We start from the raw sequence: 17122 nt of genomic DNA, 5'->3' as shown, positions 1-17122 counted from the left end.
GTGGGAGGGGCTGTGGCTCAGAGGTAGAGCATCTGCTTGGCATGCAGAAGGTCCCAGGTTCAGTCCCCAGCATCTCCAGTTAAAAGGGACTAGGCAGGTAGGTGTTGTGAAAGACCTCTACCTGAGACCCTGGAGGGCCGCTGCCAGTCTGAGTAGACAATACTGACTTTGATGGACCAAGGGTCTGATTCAGTAGAAGGCAGCTTCATGTGTTCATGTGTCCAGCCGTGCTTCTCCAGGGTCTCAGGATAGGGTTGCCAGCTCCAGGTTGGGAAATACCTGGAGATTTTGGGGGCGGAGCCTGAGAAGGGCGTGGTTTGGAGAGGGGAGGGACTTCAATGCCATAGAGTCTAATTGTCAAAGCGCTTATTTCTCCAGGTGAACCGATCTCTATCGGCTGGAAATCAGTTGTAATAGTAGGAGATCTCTAGCACCACCTGGAGGTTGGCAATCCTATCTCAGGAAGAAGTCTTTCATATCACCTGTTACCTGATCCTTTTAGCTACAGACGCCAGGGATTCAACCTGGGACTATCTGCATGCAAAGTAGATTCTGCCACTATTAGGGTTGCCAGCCTCCAGTGGCACCTGGAGATCTTCTGCCATTACAATAGATCAAGATCAGTGTCAGCTCTGGGCTCACCAGATAAATCCCACAAACAGACTTCCAGGCAGGTCTTCCTACGAAAGCTGGTTTATTAGGAAATATACAGTGAGTTACAGAAATTGACTTGAAACTTTGACAAGGATACTAATGGAAGGGAAACCAAAGGTACGGGTGATATAAAGGCGAAAGTAAACTTTCAGGATGACTACTAGTTGCTAGGGCAACCCCCTAGATAACATTCGTTCCCAGGAGCGATCAAAGACTAAACTGAATAGGGCTGAATAACAGTGAGACCTTGAAACGCCACCTGGCCTGACCACTGGGCGCCTTTCCCAGGCCGGTGCCTGACATTACTACTGGGAGGGCTTGTCCGGGTATGACGTATGGAACTGGTGGGTTAGCCGGGGGGCTGAAACATGGTGACGAGCAACCCATTCATTGTAAGCAGGACCAAAATGTTTCCAACGAACTAAGTACTGCTTAGTTCTCCCGACATGGGAGGAGGGAGGCCTGAGGGGGGCATAAATACAAGATTCAGGCAGATAAACATTGTTCACCTGGTTGGGAATTCAAGGTGGGGGATCTGGTGTACCTGTCCACCAAAAAACTGCGATCCCTCTGCCCTTGTAAAAAACTCCGTGAAAAGTATGTAGGACCTTAACGAAGTAACTGTGGAACTCTGTCTCCCCAAATCACTGAGGAGGATCCATCCAGTTTTCCATATTAGTCTTTTAAAGCAACATGTGCCCTCGCCCAGATGGCATCCAGAACCCCCCCCCCAGGAGGTGCCTGGGATGGTGGGGGGGGGGAGAGCACTTCAAGGTTTCCAAAATCCTCGATTCCCGCATCCACCGGGGGGTAATGCAGTATTTAGTTTGTTGGAAACATTTTGGTCCAGCTTACGATGAATGGGTTGCTCGTCACCATGTTTCAGCCCCCCGGCTAACCCACCAGTTCCATACGTCATACCCGGACAAGCCCTCCCCATTGTAATGTCAGGCACCGGCCTGGGAAAGGCGCCCAGTGGTCAGGCCAGGTGGCGTTTCAAGGTCTCACTGTTATTCAGCCCTATTCAGTTTAGTCTTTGATCGCTCCCGGGAACGAATGTTATCTAGGGGGTTGCCCTAGCAACCAGAAGTCATCCTGAAAGTTAACTTTCACCTTTATACCACCCGTACCTTTGGTTTCCCTTCCATTAGTATCCTTGTCAAAGTTTCAAGTCAATTTCTGTAACTCGCGGTATATTTCCTAATAAACCAGCTTTCGTAGGAAGACCTGCCTGGAAGTCTGTTTGTGGGATTTATCTGGTGAGCCCAGAGCTGACATTTGAATAACAGTGAGACCATGAAACGCCACCTGGCCTGACCATTGGGTGCCTTTCCCAGGCCGGTGCCTGACAATCAGTTCCTCTGGAGAAGATGGCTGCTTCGGAGGGTGGACTCTGTGGCATTATACCCTGCTGAGGTCCCTCCCCTCTGCAAACCCCATCCTCCCCAGGCTCCACCCCCACAAATCTCCAGGCATTTCCCAACCCAGAGCTAGTAACCCTAGTCACTGAGCCATTTGCCCTCCCAAAAAGGCAATGTGTGTACATCTTAAGTGCCATCAAGTCACTTCTGACTCATGGCGACCCTGTGAATCAATGTCCTCTGAAATGTCCTATCGTTAACAGCCTTGAGGGCTGTGGCTTCCTTTAATCTATCTCATGTCAATCTATCTCATGTTGGGTCTTCCTATTTTCCAAATGCTTGTATGCGGAGGCAGTTCTCCATGGAAAGCCTCTATTATCTGTCTTTTGTGTGTACAGGGTAGGGTGTCTAGGGTATTTTCACAGGATTATACTGTCCATTGCTTCCGTTAGCTTGGTATTTTATTGCCATGAAGTCACAGCTGAATTATGGCAACCCCATGGGGCTTTCAAGGCAAGAGACATTCAGAGGTGGTTTGCCATTGCCTGCCTCCATGTCATGACACTGGTATTCTTTGGTGTTCTCCCTTCCAAATAATGGCCAGGGCCAACCCTGCTTAGCTTCTGAGATCTGACAAGATCGGGCTAGCCTGAGCTATCCAGGTCAGTTTGGTAATACAAATGTGAAAGCTGCTGTTCACCAGAATCCCAAATGCCTTCCCACTTCCCCTTTCTGTGTCAGACTTTGGCAGAAGAGGCTCAAAGGTGAGTTGAACTCACATCTTAAATTGCTTTAGAATGTAGACAATGTTAGTTACCATGTTTAGTTTTGTTTTAATATATTTTTTATTGCATTGGAGGTCATTTTACATCTCCATACCTTTATAATTACAATTTACACTTTCCTTCTTCCAATACAAATTCCCCCCCCCTTTCCCTTCCCCCACGGACCAATCCATAATATCATATTTTCAGCCATGAGCATAGCCCTTTTAGTTTTACTAGTCTCTATGTTGGCTTCTCCTCTTTTCACCCAGTTAATGTATGGGTTCCACTTAGTCTTTATTTCCATTTCTTCTGTTTCTCCCATCGTCTGTTGTTTTAAGTATCCCAATACATCTGTTTGCACATATTCGAACACATAATTATTCCACCTGTCCATAGTCCACTTTGTTTTATCTTTCCATCCAAAAGCTATAACTGCGTGAGCCCCTAATATCATCGCTTTCAACATCTCTTGTTCACTCTTTTCTACCTTCTCACACCCCATTATTCCCATAAACATCGGGTCTACAGTTACTTGAAGTCTAATCTTAAACAATTCTCTAATTTTACTAACTATTTTGTTCCAAAATTCTATTACCCTTGGGCACTCCCACCACAAATGTGAGAACCACCCCTCTTTTGCGTTACAATGCCAACAATTCGGTCTCATTCCTTTGATCATATGTGCTATTTGGGCCAGTGTTCTGTACCACTTCAGCATTATTTTCCTTTCCAACTCTTTATATCTATCCATCTTCAACATTTTAATACCCTTCATCAATTTATTCACCATTTGTGTTGATATTGTAGTTTCTTGTGCCCATTTTGCCTGTATTATTCTAATCATGAATTCTTTCTCTTATCATCATTCTGTATATTTTCCCTACTAATCCTTTTCTAATATATGCTTCACTCTTTATTAACTCTTCCAATTCATTGTCCTCTCTTTTCATACATTCTCCCCATCTTCCTTGTTTTACTGCTTCATGTAGTCCCCTCAGTCCCAGCCAATGTCTTTGGCCCACTTCATCTAATACTCTCTGAAAAGGTTTCAAATTTCCTTGGTGATCTAATATGTCCTTCACTCTTTAATAACTCTTATTTTTCATTTTTAACCCTGTTACCATCTATGACCCTTTCCTTCACTCAGACTATTGGAGTCAATCTTGATTGTTTGTTCATCCACTTCATTTTCCATTTCTTCCAAACACTCAATACTGCCCGTCTCGGGCCCTTAGTTAATTGTAAAGCTTTAAATTTTCTGTAAATATCCCATATTTTCCCATACCTTGATTTAATTCATTCTCTACTCTTATCCATTTCATATTTTCAGCTCCCTCAATCTCCATCAATGCTTTTAAATGAAATTCTTCATAATACTGTTGTAATTGTGGGAGACCCCATTCCAATTCCTCCTGAGGCGCATAAATAATTTTCTTCATTACTCTTGCCTTCTTTCCTCCATATACCCATTTCCTAATAGCTTCATCCCACGCACCCACTTGCCGTGAATCTAGTTCCACCGGGAGAGTCTGAAACAAGTACATCATTTTTGATATTATAAACGTTTTGGCTGCCCTAATTTTATTTAATATACTCAAGCTTTTATTCTTCCATTCCTCCATCTTCTTACTCATCTTTTTCCATATCTCCTTATAATTAATATTTATCATTCTTATTATATATTCTTTGGTAACTGTACTCCCAAGTATTTAATCTTTTTAATGCCTGTTTTCATTCCTGTATATTTCCTGACTTCCTCTTTTTCCTTTTTCGTTCCATTGAACCACATAATTTCTGATTTTTTTATGTTTACTCCCAGCCCTGAAATATTCTTGAAATCATGCAAAATAATCATTAGCTCTTTAAGACCTGCCAATGGTTGTTCCATTATCAATAATATATCATCTGCGAACAGATTAATTTTCACCTCCTCTTTTCCTATCTTATATCCCTGTATTCTTACACTGTTACAAATTCTATCAGCCAATGGTTCCATTGCCAGTGCAAACAGCATAGGTGACAATGGATCTTGTTTGACCCCTCTTTGTATAGGGATCTCTTCCGAGTGCCCCTCATTTACCCTAATTATTGCTTTCCCTCCTCTATAGATTTCTTCTATTACTCTCAAAAAAGGACCTCTGAATCCCATCTTTCCCATTACCTATATTAAATAATCATGGTTAAATGTATTGAATGCTTTGTAAATATCCAATTTTACTATTGCAAAGTTCCTCCTGTCCTTATAAGTCAGTATATTAATTACATTTCTAATAGGGTGCCCTATATACCTTCCTTTGACAAATCCATATTGGTCTTCTTTAATCAAATTTGGCAAAATCTTTTCCAAGCGGTTCGCTAATACTTTTGCAAATATTTTGTAGTCCTGATTCATTAAACTAATTGGCCGATAAGAGCCTAACTCTAATGGGTCTTTCAGGTCTTTTAGTATAGTGACTATCTCTGCGCTTTTCCAAGATTCAGGGGTATTTCCCCCTTTCCATATATTATTACATAAATTGCATAGCTCAGGAGCAATTAGTTCTTTCATTTCTTTATAAAATTCAGCTGTGTACCCGTCAAGTCCTGGCGATTTTCCATTCTTCAAACCTACTATTACATCTAATATTTCCTGTACTGTAATTTCTTCATTTAACCCTTCATTCTCTTCCTCCTTCAATCTTTTGTTTACTATTTCTCCAAATTCTGCTCCCTCCTCTGCTTTATATAAATTTTGATAAAATTTAGCCAAAGCCTCTCTTATTTTTTTATTTATATATACCTGTTTTTTTCACTCTCCTATAATACTTCCCACATTATGCCTTTCTTTTCTTTTCTTCAGATAGTTTGCTAATCTTTTCATTGTGTTTACATTGTTTCTATGAAACTCATTTTTAATTAGGGTATCCCTCTTCCATAAGAATAGTTCATCCTGTTCATCCATCCTTTTCTGCATCTCTCTAATTTTTTTCCTGGATGCTACTATCATATCTCTTTCGTAACTCCTGTTGCAATTCATTAATTTCTTTCAAACTTTGGTTCCTATTTTTGTTTATCTCCTTTCTACGTCTACTTTCTTTAGATATACAAATGCCCCTCATAGTTGCTTTGAAAGCATCCCAAACAACTTGCTCCTTAGCTGTATTTTTGTTCTCCTTAAAAAAATATCTTATATCTCTCTTCATATCCATTCTATCTATTTCCCTCCTTAATATATTATTTTTAAATCTCCACATTCTCCTTTTCTGCTCTTCCCCTATTTTAACCTCCATTGTAATTGGTGCATGGTCAGACACCCAAATTATTCCCGTTTCTACCTTTATTACTTCTAGCTCACCCATGTCCTTAACAAGCACATAATCTATTTGGGTAAATTTTTTAAATAAGCTTGAAATTGTTAAACAAGAAATGGAACGTATGGACATTTCAGTCCTGGGAATAAGTGAATTAAAGTGGACTGGATTAGGACATTTTCAATCAGAAAATTACAAAGTGTTTTATTCAGGGAATGACAAAAAGAGAAGAAACGGAGTTGCTTTAATAGTGAGGCAAGATGTAGCAAAGGCAGTCAGGAGCTATAATGCAAAGTCTGACCGAATAATATCAATCAGACTTCAGGGAAAGCCTATCAACATAAGCATCCTTCAAGTTTATGCCCCAACTACAGATGTTGATGAGGAAGAAATTGAAAGTTTTTATGCCAGTGTTCAGGAAGAAATTGATCACACACCTAAACAAGATATGCTGATAATCATAGGTGATTGGAACGCAAAAGTAGGAAACAAAGCAGAATCAAATGTTGTTGGCAGATTTGGGCTAGGAGCACGGAATGAAGCAGGAGAACGCCTCGTAGAATTCTGTGAAGACAACAATCTGTTCATTGCAAACACATGTTTCAGGCAACCAAATAGACGATTGTATACATGGACATCACCAGACGGCCAGTATAGAAATCAAATAGATTATATAATTGGAAGCAGAAGATGGAGAAGCTCTATTCTCTCGGCCAAAACAAGACCAGGAGCCGACTGCGGTACAGATCATGAATTGCTAATATCGAAAATAAAGATAAAGCTTAAGAAAAACACCAAAACATTCATAGCACCAAAATACAATCTAAGCAATATTCCGGAAGAGTTTAAAGACCATGTAAGGAACAGATTTGCATTACTAAGTTCAAGTGAATGTAAACCTGAAGAACTATGGGTGGAAACTAGAGATATTATCAAGGAAGAATGTGCAAAGACTATTCCTGTAGCCAAAAGAAAAGAAAAACCTCGATGGATGTCTGAGGAGACTCTTAAAATTGCCAGAGATAGACGAGAAGCAAAAGTAGAAGGTGACAGAAATAGAATCAAAAGTCTAAGTGCAACGTTCCAGCGACTAGCACGTAGAGACAAAGAGACCTATTATAATAACCAGTGTCAAGAAATAGAAGAGAACAACAAAAAAGGAAGAACAAGAGATCTGTTCCACAAGATCCAAGAAATCAAAGGGAAATTTAAAGCTCGGTTAGGCATGCTGAAAGATCAGCATGGAAATACATTAACTGAACAGGACAAAATAAAGAAAAGATGGGAACAATACACTGAAGAACTATATAGAAGAGATGAAAGGATAAAAGATTCTTTCCAAGAAGAATCTTTTGAAGAAGAACCTACAGTTTTAGAAAGTGAAGTGAAAGCTGCATTGAGAGCAATCGGGAGAAACAAATCACCAGGAGCAGATGGGATATCAATAGAGCTATTCCAAGCCACAGAAACGGAGTCCATCAAAATCTTGACAAGAATATGTCAACAGATATGGAAAACAAAACAATGGCCCACAGACTGGAAACAATCCATTTACATTCCAATTCCCAAGAAAGGAGACATCAAAGATTGCAACAACTATCGGACCATTGCATTAATTTCTCATGCAAGTAAAGTGATGCTCAAAATCTTACAGCAAAGGCTGTTACCATATATGGAACGAGAAATGCCTGATGTTCAAGCTGGTTTCAGAAAAGGAAGAGGCACTAGAGATCATATTGCAAATATACGCTGGTTACTGGAGCGTACGAGAGAATTTCAGAAGAAAATCAGCTTGTGTTTCATAGATTACAACAAAGCTTTTGACTGTGTGGATCATGAAAAGCTATGGCTGGTTTTAAAGGAAATGGGTGTGCCACTACATCTGATCGTTTTGAGGCGCAACCTGTACTCTGGACAAGAGGCCTCAGTTAGAACAGAATATGGAGAAACGGAATGGTTTCCAATTGGCAAAGGTGTCAGACAAGGATGTATTTTATCTCCCTATCTCTTCAATCTATATGCAGAACATATAATTAGGAAAGCTGGATTAGATTTAGATGAAGGTGGTGTGAAAATTGGAGGGAGGAACATTAATAATTTGAGATATGCTGATGACACTACATTATTGGCAGAAAATAGTGAAGATTTGAAACAACTATTGCTGAAAGTTAAAAGAGAAAGTGCCAAAGCAGGACTACAGCTGAACATCAAGAAAACAAAAGTAATGACTACAGGAGAATTACACAACTTTAAGGTTGACAATGAGGAAATTGAAATTGTTGAAGACTTCCTATTCCTTGGCTCCACCATCAACCAAAAGGGAGACTGCAGCAAAGAAATTAGAAGGAGATTGAGACTGGGAAGGGCAGCCATGAAGGAGCTAGAAAAGATTTTGAAGTGTAAGGATGTGACTCTGGCCACCAAGACTAGATTAATTCATGCCATCATATTCCCTATTACTATGTATGGGTGTGAAAGCTGGACAGTGAAGAAAGCTGATAGGAAGAAAATAGATTCCTTTGAAATGTGGTGTTGGAGGAGAGCGTTACGGATTCCGTGGACTGCCAAAAAAACAAATCAGTGGGTTATAGATCAAATCAAGCCTGAACTGTCCCTAGAAGCTAAAATGACTAAACTGAGGCTGTCGTATTTTGGTCACGTCATGAGACGACAAGAGTCACTGGAAAAGACTGTCATGATAGGAAAAGTTGAGGGCAGCAGGAAAAGAGGAAGACCCAACAAGAGATGGACTGACTCAATAAAGGTAACCACAGCCTTCAATTTGCAAGATCTGAGCAAGGCTGTCAAAGATAGGACATTTTGGAGGACTTTCATTCATAGGGTCGCCATGAGTCGGAAGCGACTTGACGGCACTTAACACAAACACACAATTTTTTATGCCTTTTAGAGAAGTATGTGGGCTGACAGTCTCCCCCAACCACTTTGAAAACATCCTGTATTTTCCAATTATTTAAATTTATTTTATTACATTGATGTAGGTCCAGATTAAAGTCTCCTGCTAAGATTAAGTGTCCTTCTTGAAATTTCTGTAGTTTTCTAAAAATTCCTTCAATAAACTTTCTCTGTCCTTTATTTGGTGCGTATATATTTACTATTGTAAACTTTTCTCTATTCATTTTAAATTTCAAGAATACATATCTACCTTCCCTATCAATTATCTGCTCCATTATCTCTATACTCATACTGTCATGAGTTAGTATTGCCACTCCTCTGGATTTCCTCGTCCTCCTTTCCTCCACTGTGGTCTGCCATCTGGGTATATTTAACAAAGGTTTTGCATCCTTTTTATCTTTATGTGTTTCCTGGATACATAATATGTTTATCCCTTGTTTCTGTAGTATATTTTTCAATCTATACCTTTTTACATTTGAGGCCAAGCCATTTTCATTCAAAGAAAGTAACTTAATTGACTCTACCATTCCTTATTAGTTTTAAAATTAAGGTGTGCCCATGGCCCCTTTTTTTCCCCTTTGTTGGTCCTCCCCCCTTCCCCTCTCCCTCCCTCCCTCCTACCCCTCCCCTTCCCCCCTCCCCACCCCCCTTCCCTCAGAAGATGTTGAAAATACCAGGGGTTTTCACCCCTTCCCATCTTCTTTCTCAATGGAGATCTGCGTTCCCCCCTTATGCCCCCCTTAACAACATTTTACCATTCTTGTTAAGCCCCCTGTAATTGCTTGTCAAAAGGTCAACAATTAATTTCACTTAAACAGTTTAATATCTTCCTTCTTCTTCTTCTTTATTCTTCTTCGGCTTATCTCTGTTGCACTCCATAGTTCCAATTTATCATTTGGCTCTTTTTTCCAAACATACTTGTACTTCAAGCCGTTTTTTTGCCTTGTCTGGGTCTCTTGGCTCTGCTTTGAGTCTGGCTGGGTCCTGGTTCCTCCTCCTCCTCCTCCTCTTCTTCATCTTCTTCCTCCTCACTCTGTAGTTCCATCGATTCCCTGGACTCCTGTTCCAAGTTGCCTGCATTTATGCCAAACTTCCCCAGCATTTTTAAAGCCTCTGTTGGGTTCTTTGCTCGGTGCATCTTTGCTCCATCTTTATACACCAGAATCACTGCTGGAAAGGTCCAGGACAGCATTATTCCATTATCAAACAGCTTTTGGGCATATGGTTTCATTACTGCTCTCAGCTACAATGTCTCCATTGAAAAGTCCTGTCAAACTACAATTTTATTCTCTTTGAATTTCAGGTCTTTGATTTTTCTCAAGGCTTTATGCACATACTCCTGCATTTTTTCCTGGCAAAGGCAATTATTACTTCATGTGGGTTTGCTCCCACTGGGGGGCATGGTCTCAATGCCCTGTGAATTCTTTCCAAATAGGCTGAATTTGCACCCCCAGATCCTGGAGCCAAGTTACGAACGTTTGTTGTTACCATGTTAAATAATATTTCTGCTTCTACAGGAAGCGTTTGTTTCTTTCTCTTCTGTTTCCCTTTTTTATATATTGGGGGGGGTGTCTCCCTTTGAGAACCATTGTTCTAGTCTAAGGAGCACAATCTATATTCTGCATGGGCAGAAGCTCTGTGTGTCCAGGTGGGAAACACCATTCCTAGCAATGCAGCAAGATACACATAACTCCCCAGGCAGCATAAATTTACTTGCTAGGCCCTGTGTATTCACATGCACACATACTTGGACAGTTCCTGTTATCTTCTACATTATCTAAGCTGTTCATGCTTGATGATGATGATGATGATGATAATGATGATGATGATGATGATGATGATGATGATAATAATAATAATAATAATAATAATAATAATAATAATAATAATAATAATAATAATAATAATAATAATAAAAAGAAGAGTTATGTACCCAGGCAACCCAAATATGAATTATGAGACCTGTAAATTATGCAAATAGAACTGATGTGCACAACGCTCTTCTTTTTCTTCTCCCTCCCAACCCCGTAATTTCTTCTGGCTTTGGTTTTTACAAAAGGGGTTAAGGGCATTGAAGCCAATTACTCCAATTACTAAAAATGTTACTCTGGCTTCTGAGATGTCAGCCCTTATTCAGTCTTATTTTCTCTGCCATAAGAACTATGAGCTTCCTTTTAAAACTGACGGCTGAGATTCTCTGGGTGCCGAATACTTCACTCCCTTACCTATTCTGCACTTGTTATGAACTCCAGCAGAGGTTTGTGTGTGTGTGTGTTTGTGTGCTTTCAATCAGGGGAAGGTCCTGAAAGCGAAAGAGCCATCACGCCGTGATTCAACCCGTCCCCTTCCCCTCATCCCTTCTGACTCATTTTCTGAGCGAGATTTGGGAGAGGCGCGCTTTGATGGCCCTTGGCCCACAGTTTCAAAATGTGGTGTGAAGTGCAAGCCAGCAAATTAAGTAATCTGCTGCGGGCCCTTTCTGTGACTCATTTCAGGGCTGATTCAAAGAGGTCTGAAGCAGGCTTAACCTTGAGTTGCCAAAACAAGCAAAGGGTTAACTTTGCAGTTCTCAGTATTCTGCTTGGGTTGGAGAGGCTGTTTTTTTTCTGCCAAGCTCAGGGCTTCTGTCTTTAGCCTTGCTTCCATTTACAGCCCTCTTCACCCGTTCATCACTTTCCTCTGGTTCAAGATGCTTCTTGCCCTGACCTGGATGGCCCAGGCTAGCCTGATCTTCCGAGATCTTGGCTGCTAAGCAGGATCAGCTCTGGTTTGTACTTGGACAGGAGACCACCAAAGGAGTCCAGGGTTGTCGAAGGCCTTGAAAACCCTACCTTCAGTTGGCTCTGACTTGACATCACTTTCCACCACCAAAGTGCTGTCCAGTTCATTACAATTGGTCTTGCATTGGGGGGACCTTAGCTGTGTTAGTGTCCTTCTGCAGAAAAAGTAGAAGGACACTTTTGCCAACCTCCAACTGGACCTTAGCTGTGTTAGTGTCCTTCTGCAGAAAACTTTTGCCAACCTCCAACTGGTGGCTGAAGATCTCCTGGGATTTCAACTGATCTCCACGCAACAGAGATCAGCTGACCTGAAGAAAATGGCCACTTTGGAAGGTGGACTATGGACTTATACCCCATTTCAAAGGAATCTACTTTCTTCCTATCAGCTTTCTTCATTGTCCAGCTTTCACACCCATACATAGTTATCGGAAATATGATGGCATATATCTGTGGTGTTGGAGGAGAGTGTTAGGGATACCGTGGACTGCCAAAAAAAACAAAAACAAATCAGTGGGTTATAGATCAAATCAAGCCTGAACTGACCCTAGAAGCTAAAATTACTAAACTGAGGCTATCGTACTTTGGTCACATTATGAGGAGGGCAGGGTTTGAGGAGGGGGGACTTAATTTTATATCTTGTCCTCTAACATATGCTATATCCTATCCCAAGGGTCGGCAAACCACGGCTCCCGAGCCACATGCGGCTCTTTGGCCCCTTGAGTACGGCTCTGCCCACGTGCAGGCGCCCGGAGGAGGAAGCCCCGTGCAGCGCCTTTCTCTCTTGAGGCTGCCCGCAGCTCAGAGGGGAGGGGGAGGCAGAGAGCGAGCTGCCCCGGCGGCCGCCACCTCCCCCTCCCTGCCATGCGGGCCCTCCTTCCTCCGGGGCTGGCAAGGGGAGCGCCAGAGCGCAGCGCTCCCTGCAGTGGAGAGGGGGGCTTGCCGACGACGGAGGGGCCTAAGCCCCGAGGTGCCCTCCCTGGCACCGCATAAGGCCCCGACAGGAGCAAGAGGCGGGAAGGGGCCCACCCCGGCGCTCAGTGGCTTGACCTTTGGGGAACTCTGAAGGAGAGGGGGCGAGTTCTTAGCCAGTGTGTCCTCATTTCTTCCATGCAGGAGCAACTCCGGCGTGTGGCTGGATGGCTACGCCCGGCTGGTGCAACAGACCATCCTGTGCCACCAGGTGGGCGAGTGTGCCACCGGTTGGATGCCTGCCTGCTTGCCCATGTCAGGGGGGTCATCTGGGGCAGCTGCCCGCTTGGGGCTTGGTCAGCTAATTTTTAAGTTGATAATTTTGTATGGCCCGCGAATGATGTTATAAATATCCAAATGGCCCTTGGCGGAAAAAAAGGTTCCCCACCCCTGGTGTAGAAGAAGAAGAGTTGGTTTTTATATGCCAACTTTCTCTACCACTTAAGGAAGAATCAATCCGGCTGAGAGAGCTGTGACTGGCCCAAGGTCACCCAGCTGGCTTCATGTGGAGGAGCAGGGAATCAAACCCAGTTCTCCAGATCAGAGTCCACCGCTCCAAACCACCGCTCTTAACCACTACACCACGCTGGTGAATACCTCAATATCAATAACCAGTCAGCCATTGCTTCACACCAGGAGGAGGTCAAAGTTTCGTTCATGAGTTTTTCTCTGAGCACACAAGAGTGACTACCATCTGAGGGCTGAATGTTTCCCCTTTGCCTGACTGTCTGCCTTTGCTGTATCTGGCCTGTCTGCAGGTGTCTTGCAGTCTTACTCAAAATCAAGTGGAAAATTGAGCGGGAGGGGTGGGGGAGGGCTGAGGTCTCCATCTGCACTGCACAAGCTACCAGGTCCAGGCTGTTCATTAGCAAGGGGACATGGACAGTTAAGACACGGATTTTGTGAGGTTCTTCTTAACTCGGAGCTTTGCAAGGTTTGTGTGTGTGCTGACCACAGAGGGAGGGGGGAATGTCCAGTACAGCAATGTCCATTCCGCTGTCCTGGTGAAGCCACCGCGGGTAGTAACATGTTTGTCTCCCCTTTGACATTTCCTTCTCTGTGTTTTCTTTTTCATCTGATTCCCCTCCTCCTCTTTTCCCAATGTAGAAGGCGTGGAAGGAAGGCACGGCAAAATCGAGATGGGCACTGAGCGGGCCCTGGTGCTGGATCGCTTAGCGAGCAACGTGGCCAAACGTAAAAGTTCCATGCCCCAGAAATTTATTGGTAAGAATGTTTTCTGTACAGACTTGTGTGCACGCCCACTGGAAGGTGTGGAAAGGTGGGTAATTTCGAATGGTTCTTCAGCAAAGCTTGATTCAGAAGCTCGTATTTAACAGGCGCAAGAATCCATCCTCCATTGTATGCAGGAAATCGGGTTTGTTCATTACCACAGTGGTCATGGGAGATTTTAATTACCCAGATATCTGTTGGAAGTCCAACTCTGCTAAAAATGCAAGATCCAATACATTCCTGACTTATCTTGCTGACAACTTCATATTCCAGAAAGTGGAGAGAGAAACAAGGGGATCTCACCAACAGGGAAGAACTGGTTGATGAGGTTAAAGTAGTAGGCACCCTGGGTAGTAGTGACCTTGTAATCTTGGAATTTACAATATTTGCGAAAGGGAAAACTGTATGTAGTCAGACATATAGGTTGGACTTTAGGAGAGCAAATTTTAACAAACTTAAACTTCCGCTAGGTAGAATCCCATGGTAAGAAATACTTAAGGAGAAGGGAGTTCAAGAAGGGTGGGAGTTTCTCAAAGATGAAATACTGAAGATGCAATCAAAAAACATTCTTATGAGAAGGAAAAATGGGAAGAGCCTAAAGGGGCCAGGGTGGCTCCATAAACTGCTTTTTAAAGATTTGAGAAATAAAAAAAGACTCATTTAGGTAGGGAGAGTGTTAGGAAAGCTAAGGCTCAGAATGAGCTTAGGCTAGCGGGAGATGCTAAACACAACAAAAATGGGTTCTTTTCCTATGTACAGAGTAAGAATAAGAATATGATAAGCCCATTGCGGGGACGAGAAATTGAAATTGTAACAGGAGATGAAGAGAGGGCAGAACTGCTCAATTCCTACTTTTCCGCAGTCTTTTCTTGTGAGGGAAACAGTGCTCAATACGGCATAAACAGAACACATGATGAGGAAAGGGAGTTGCAGCCTAGGGTTGGCGTTGGGGTAGTGCACAAACATCTAGTTTCTTTAAATAAAACAAAGTCCTCAGGCCCAGATGAATTGCATCCAAGGGCGGTTGCTCAGTGGAACAGGCTTCTTTGGGAGGTGGTAAGCGCTCCTTCCCTGGAAGTTTTTAAGCAGAGGCTAGATGGCCAATTGTCAGCAATGCTGATGGATTCTATGACCTTAGGCAGATCATGAGAGGGAGGGCATCTTGGCCATCTTCTGGGCATGGAGTAGGGGTCACTGGGGGTGTGGGGGGAAGGTAGTTGTGAATTTCCTGCATTGTGCCGGGGATTGGACTAGATGACCCTGGTGGTCCCTTCCAGCTGTATGATTCTATGATTCTATATCCAGAGTCTTGTGTAGTTCATGAAATGTGCACGGTAACTTTTTTGTCTCTGCAGTCTTTACCATGGAGCAAGTGGCTTCATGTGCTTTCTTTTCACATTGCAGAACTTTTCGTACTGTTGAAATGAATGGTAAAGCTCTTGAAAGTAAGAGGGAAAGGTGTTCTCACTCTGAGTGCCCCCCCCTAGCCTGCAGGGGTCATTAGGTGGATTTCTATTGAAGTCAGTGGCGGTTTTCCAAGTAAACAGCCCACTTCCAGAGAAGCGGATTCTGGAATGCCCATGGACCATTGGATGATGCGTTTGAGATTCAGGCCACTCCTTAGAGGGCAGCGCATACAATTCTGAACCCATCATTCCATTGCTGGATCCGGTCTTAGTTTCCACATGCACTTTTCCCTCCTGGTAATCTGTTTTTGATGAGGCTGTCCGTCGATTTAAAGACTTTTTATTTCTACCTGTTAGCTGGTGAATCGGTTTAGTTGATCAGCTTTGAATAAATTAGCCGATTTCCAAAATATGCTTTTGAAATATGGAAGCAAGTGTGAAGCAGCTTATAGTTTAATAAGATAAATTTCATGGTGAGAAGATGAGGTCGGCTTTACTATTTTCTTGGCCATTCCCTGTTGCAGTCGGGTACCAGAGCCGGAATAATGTTGGGGGAAAAAGTAATTGTCTCATTTATTCACAGCTCCTAGGACTCCAGTAATTAAAATTTATGCTTGCTGAGCACAAAGAGCACCCTACAAATTAATCAACCAAATCTTGAGGTGAATAATCTTTTAGTTAAAGCAATTCAAGTTTGCAGTCCTAGCATTTTTTTGCAGACAGGTTTCTGGATTGGGGCAATTTTCTGTAGTCATATTTGTGGTTTTGAGAGAGAGAGAGAGAGAGAGAGAGAGAGAGAGAGAGAGAGAGAGAGAGAGAGAGAGAGAGAGAGAGAGAGAGAGAGAGAGAGTAAAATGTGTGCTTTTTATTTGCTTTCAGTTCTGATGTTTATAGCGTGTTCTTAATATGAACTATTAACTGAGAACATCCTTAGAATGGATAAGCTCAGTTACAGAAGCTATTGCTGATCAATTAACAGCTGATCAATTATTGTGCCAAGTTATCCCATGATTTTTTTTAGTATTAGTGCTATCATGTATAATAAAATATTGGCATTGTCAGTATTAGTGCTAACAGCGTTTGTAGTATTTTCCATATCATTTACATTTACTGTTGTTTGTATCGTTACAATAGGATTGTTAGGTGATGTTCTGCTAGCAAAATGTTTTCACAACTCGCAGCCAAACTAGAAGTAGTCTTTGGAGATTCATGAATAGATCCTCTGCTTTTTAATAAGTATAAATAAAAGCTGCAGGAAAGGCCCTGATTCAGATTAGAGCGCAGCATGGAAGGGGGGGATTAACCCTTTCCTTCATGCCCTCTTTCCCATGCAAATCATAAATGGTTCCTGTATGTTTTACCATGCATGGCAAATAGGGGAGGGGGAGTTGGGAAATTGGCTGCAGCCACAATCCAAATCCCCAGTCTGCTACTATTTATACTTACAACCTCTCAAGAAACCCACTTACAGATCTCTTTACATCACATTTAGGGATGTACAAACATGCCATTGTTCGTTTCCTTTTGCTACGCGCATAACTTCTTATGTTTTTGTCCTGCCTAGTTTTCCATTTTGTTTCTTTTAATGACATCTTTATGTTCTGAACCGTTTTATGACATCTGAATGGCATTTAAATGCAAGATTAGCCTTTAAACACTGGTTTTACTGCTGAATTTCATTATTTTGGTAAAGAAAAAGACTGCAGTAGTTTCATCCTGGACATTCAGATACCATGAAAGCAACTCCCACTT

General features: G+C 42.3%; 1 protein-coding gene across 1 annotated transcript in view; it reads left to right on the top strand.

Annotated features, from left to right (window-relative positions):
• IKZF3 (IKAROS family zinc finger 3) overlaps positions 1-17122 on the top strand; it is a 56796-nt gene that overhangs the window by 24715 nt on the left and 14959 nt on the right. Inside the window, exon 4 of the mRNA XM_056863380.1 lies at positions 13842-13928. Coding sequence (XP_056719358.1) covers positions 13842-13928 — 87 coding nt within the window. The remainder of the gene's footprint in view (positions 1-13841; positions 13929-17122) is intronic.

This window comes from Euleptes europaea, chromosome 18 (genome assembly GCF_029931775.1).
Source record: "Euleptes europaea isolate rEulEur1 chromosome 18, rEulEur1.hap1, whole genome shotgun sequence".
In the NCBI taxonomy this organism is placed as follows: domain Eukaryota; kingdom Metazoa; phylum Chordata; class Lepidosauria; order Squamata; family Sphaerodactylidae; genus Euleptes; species Euleptes europaea.
The sequence above is the reverse complement of the archived record's forward strand: the minus strand, read 5'-3'. Positions and strand labels throughout refer to the sequence as shown.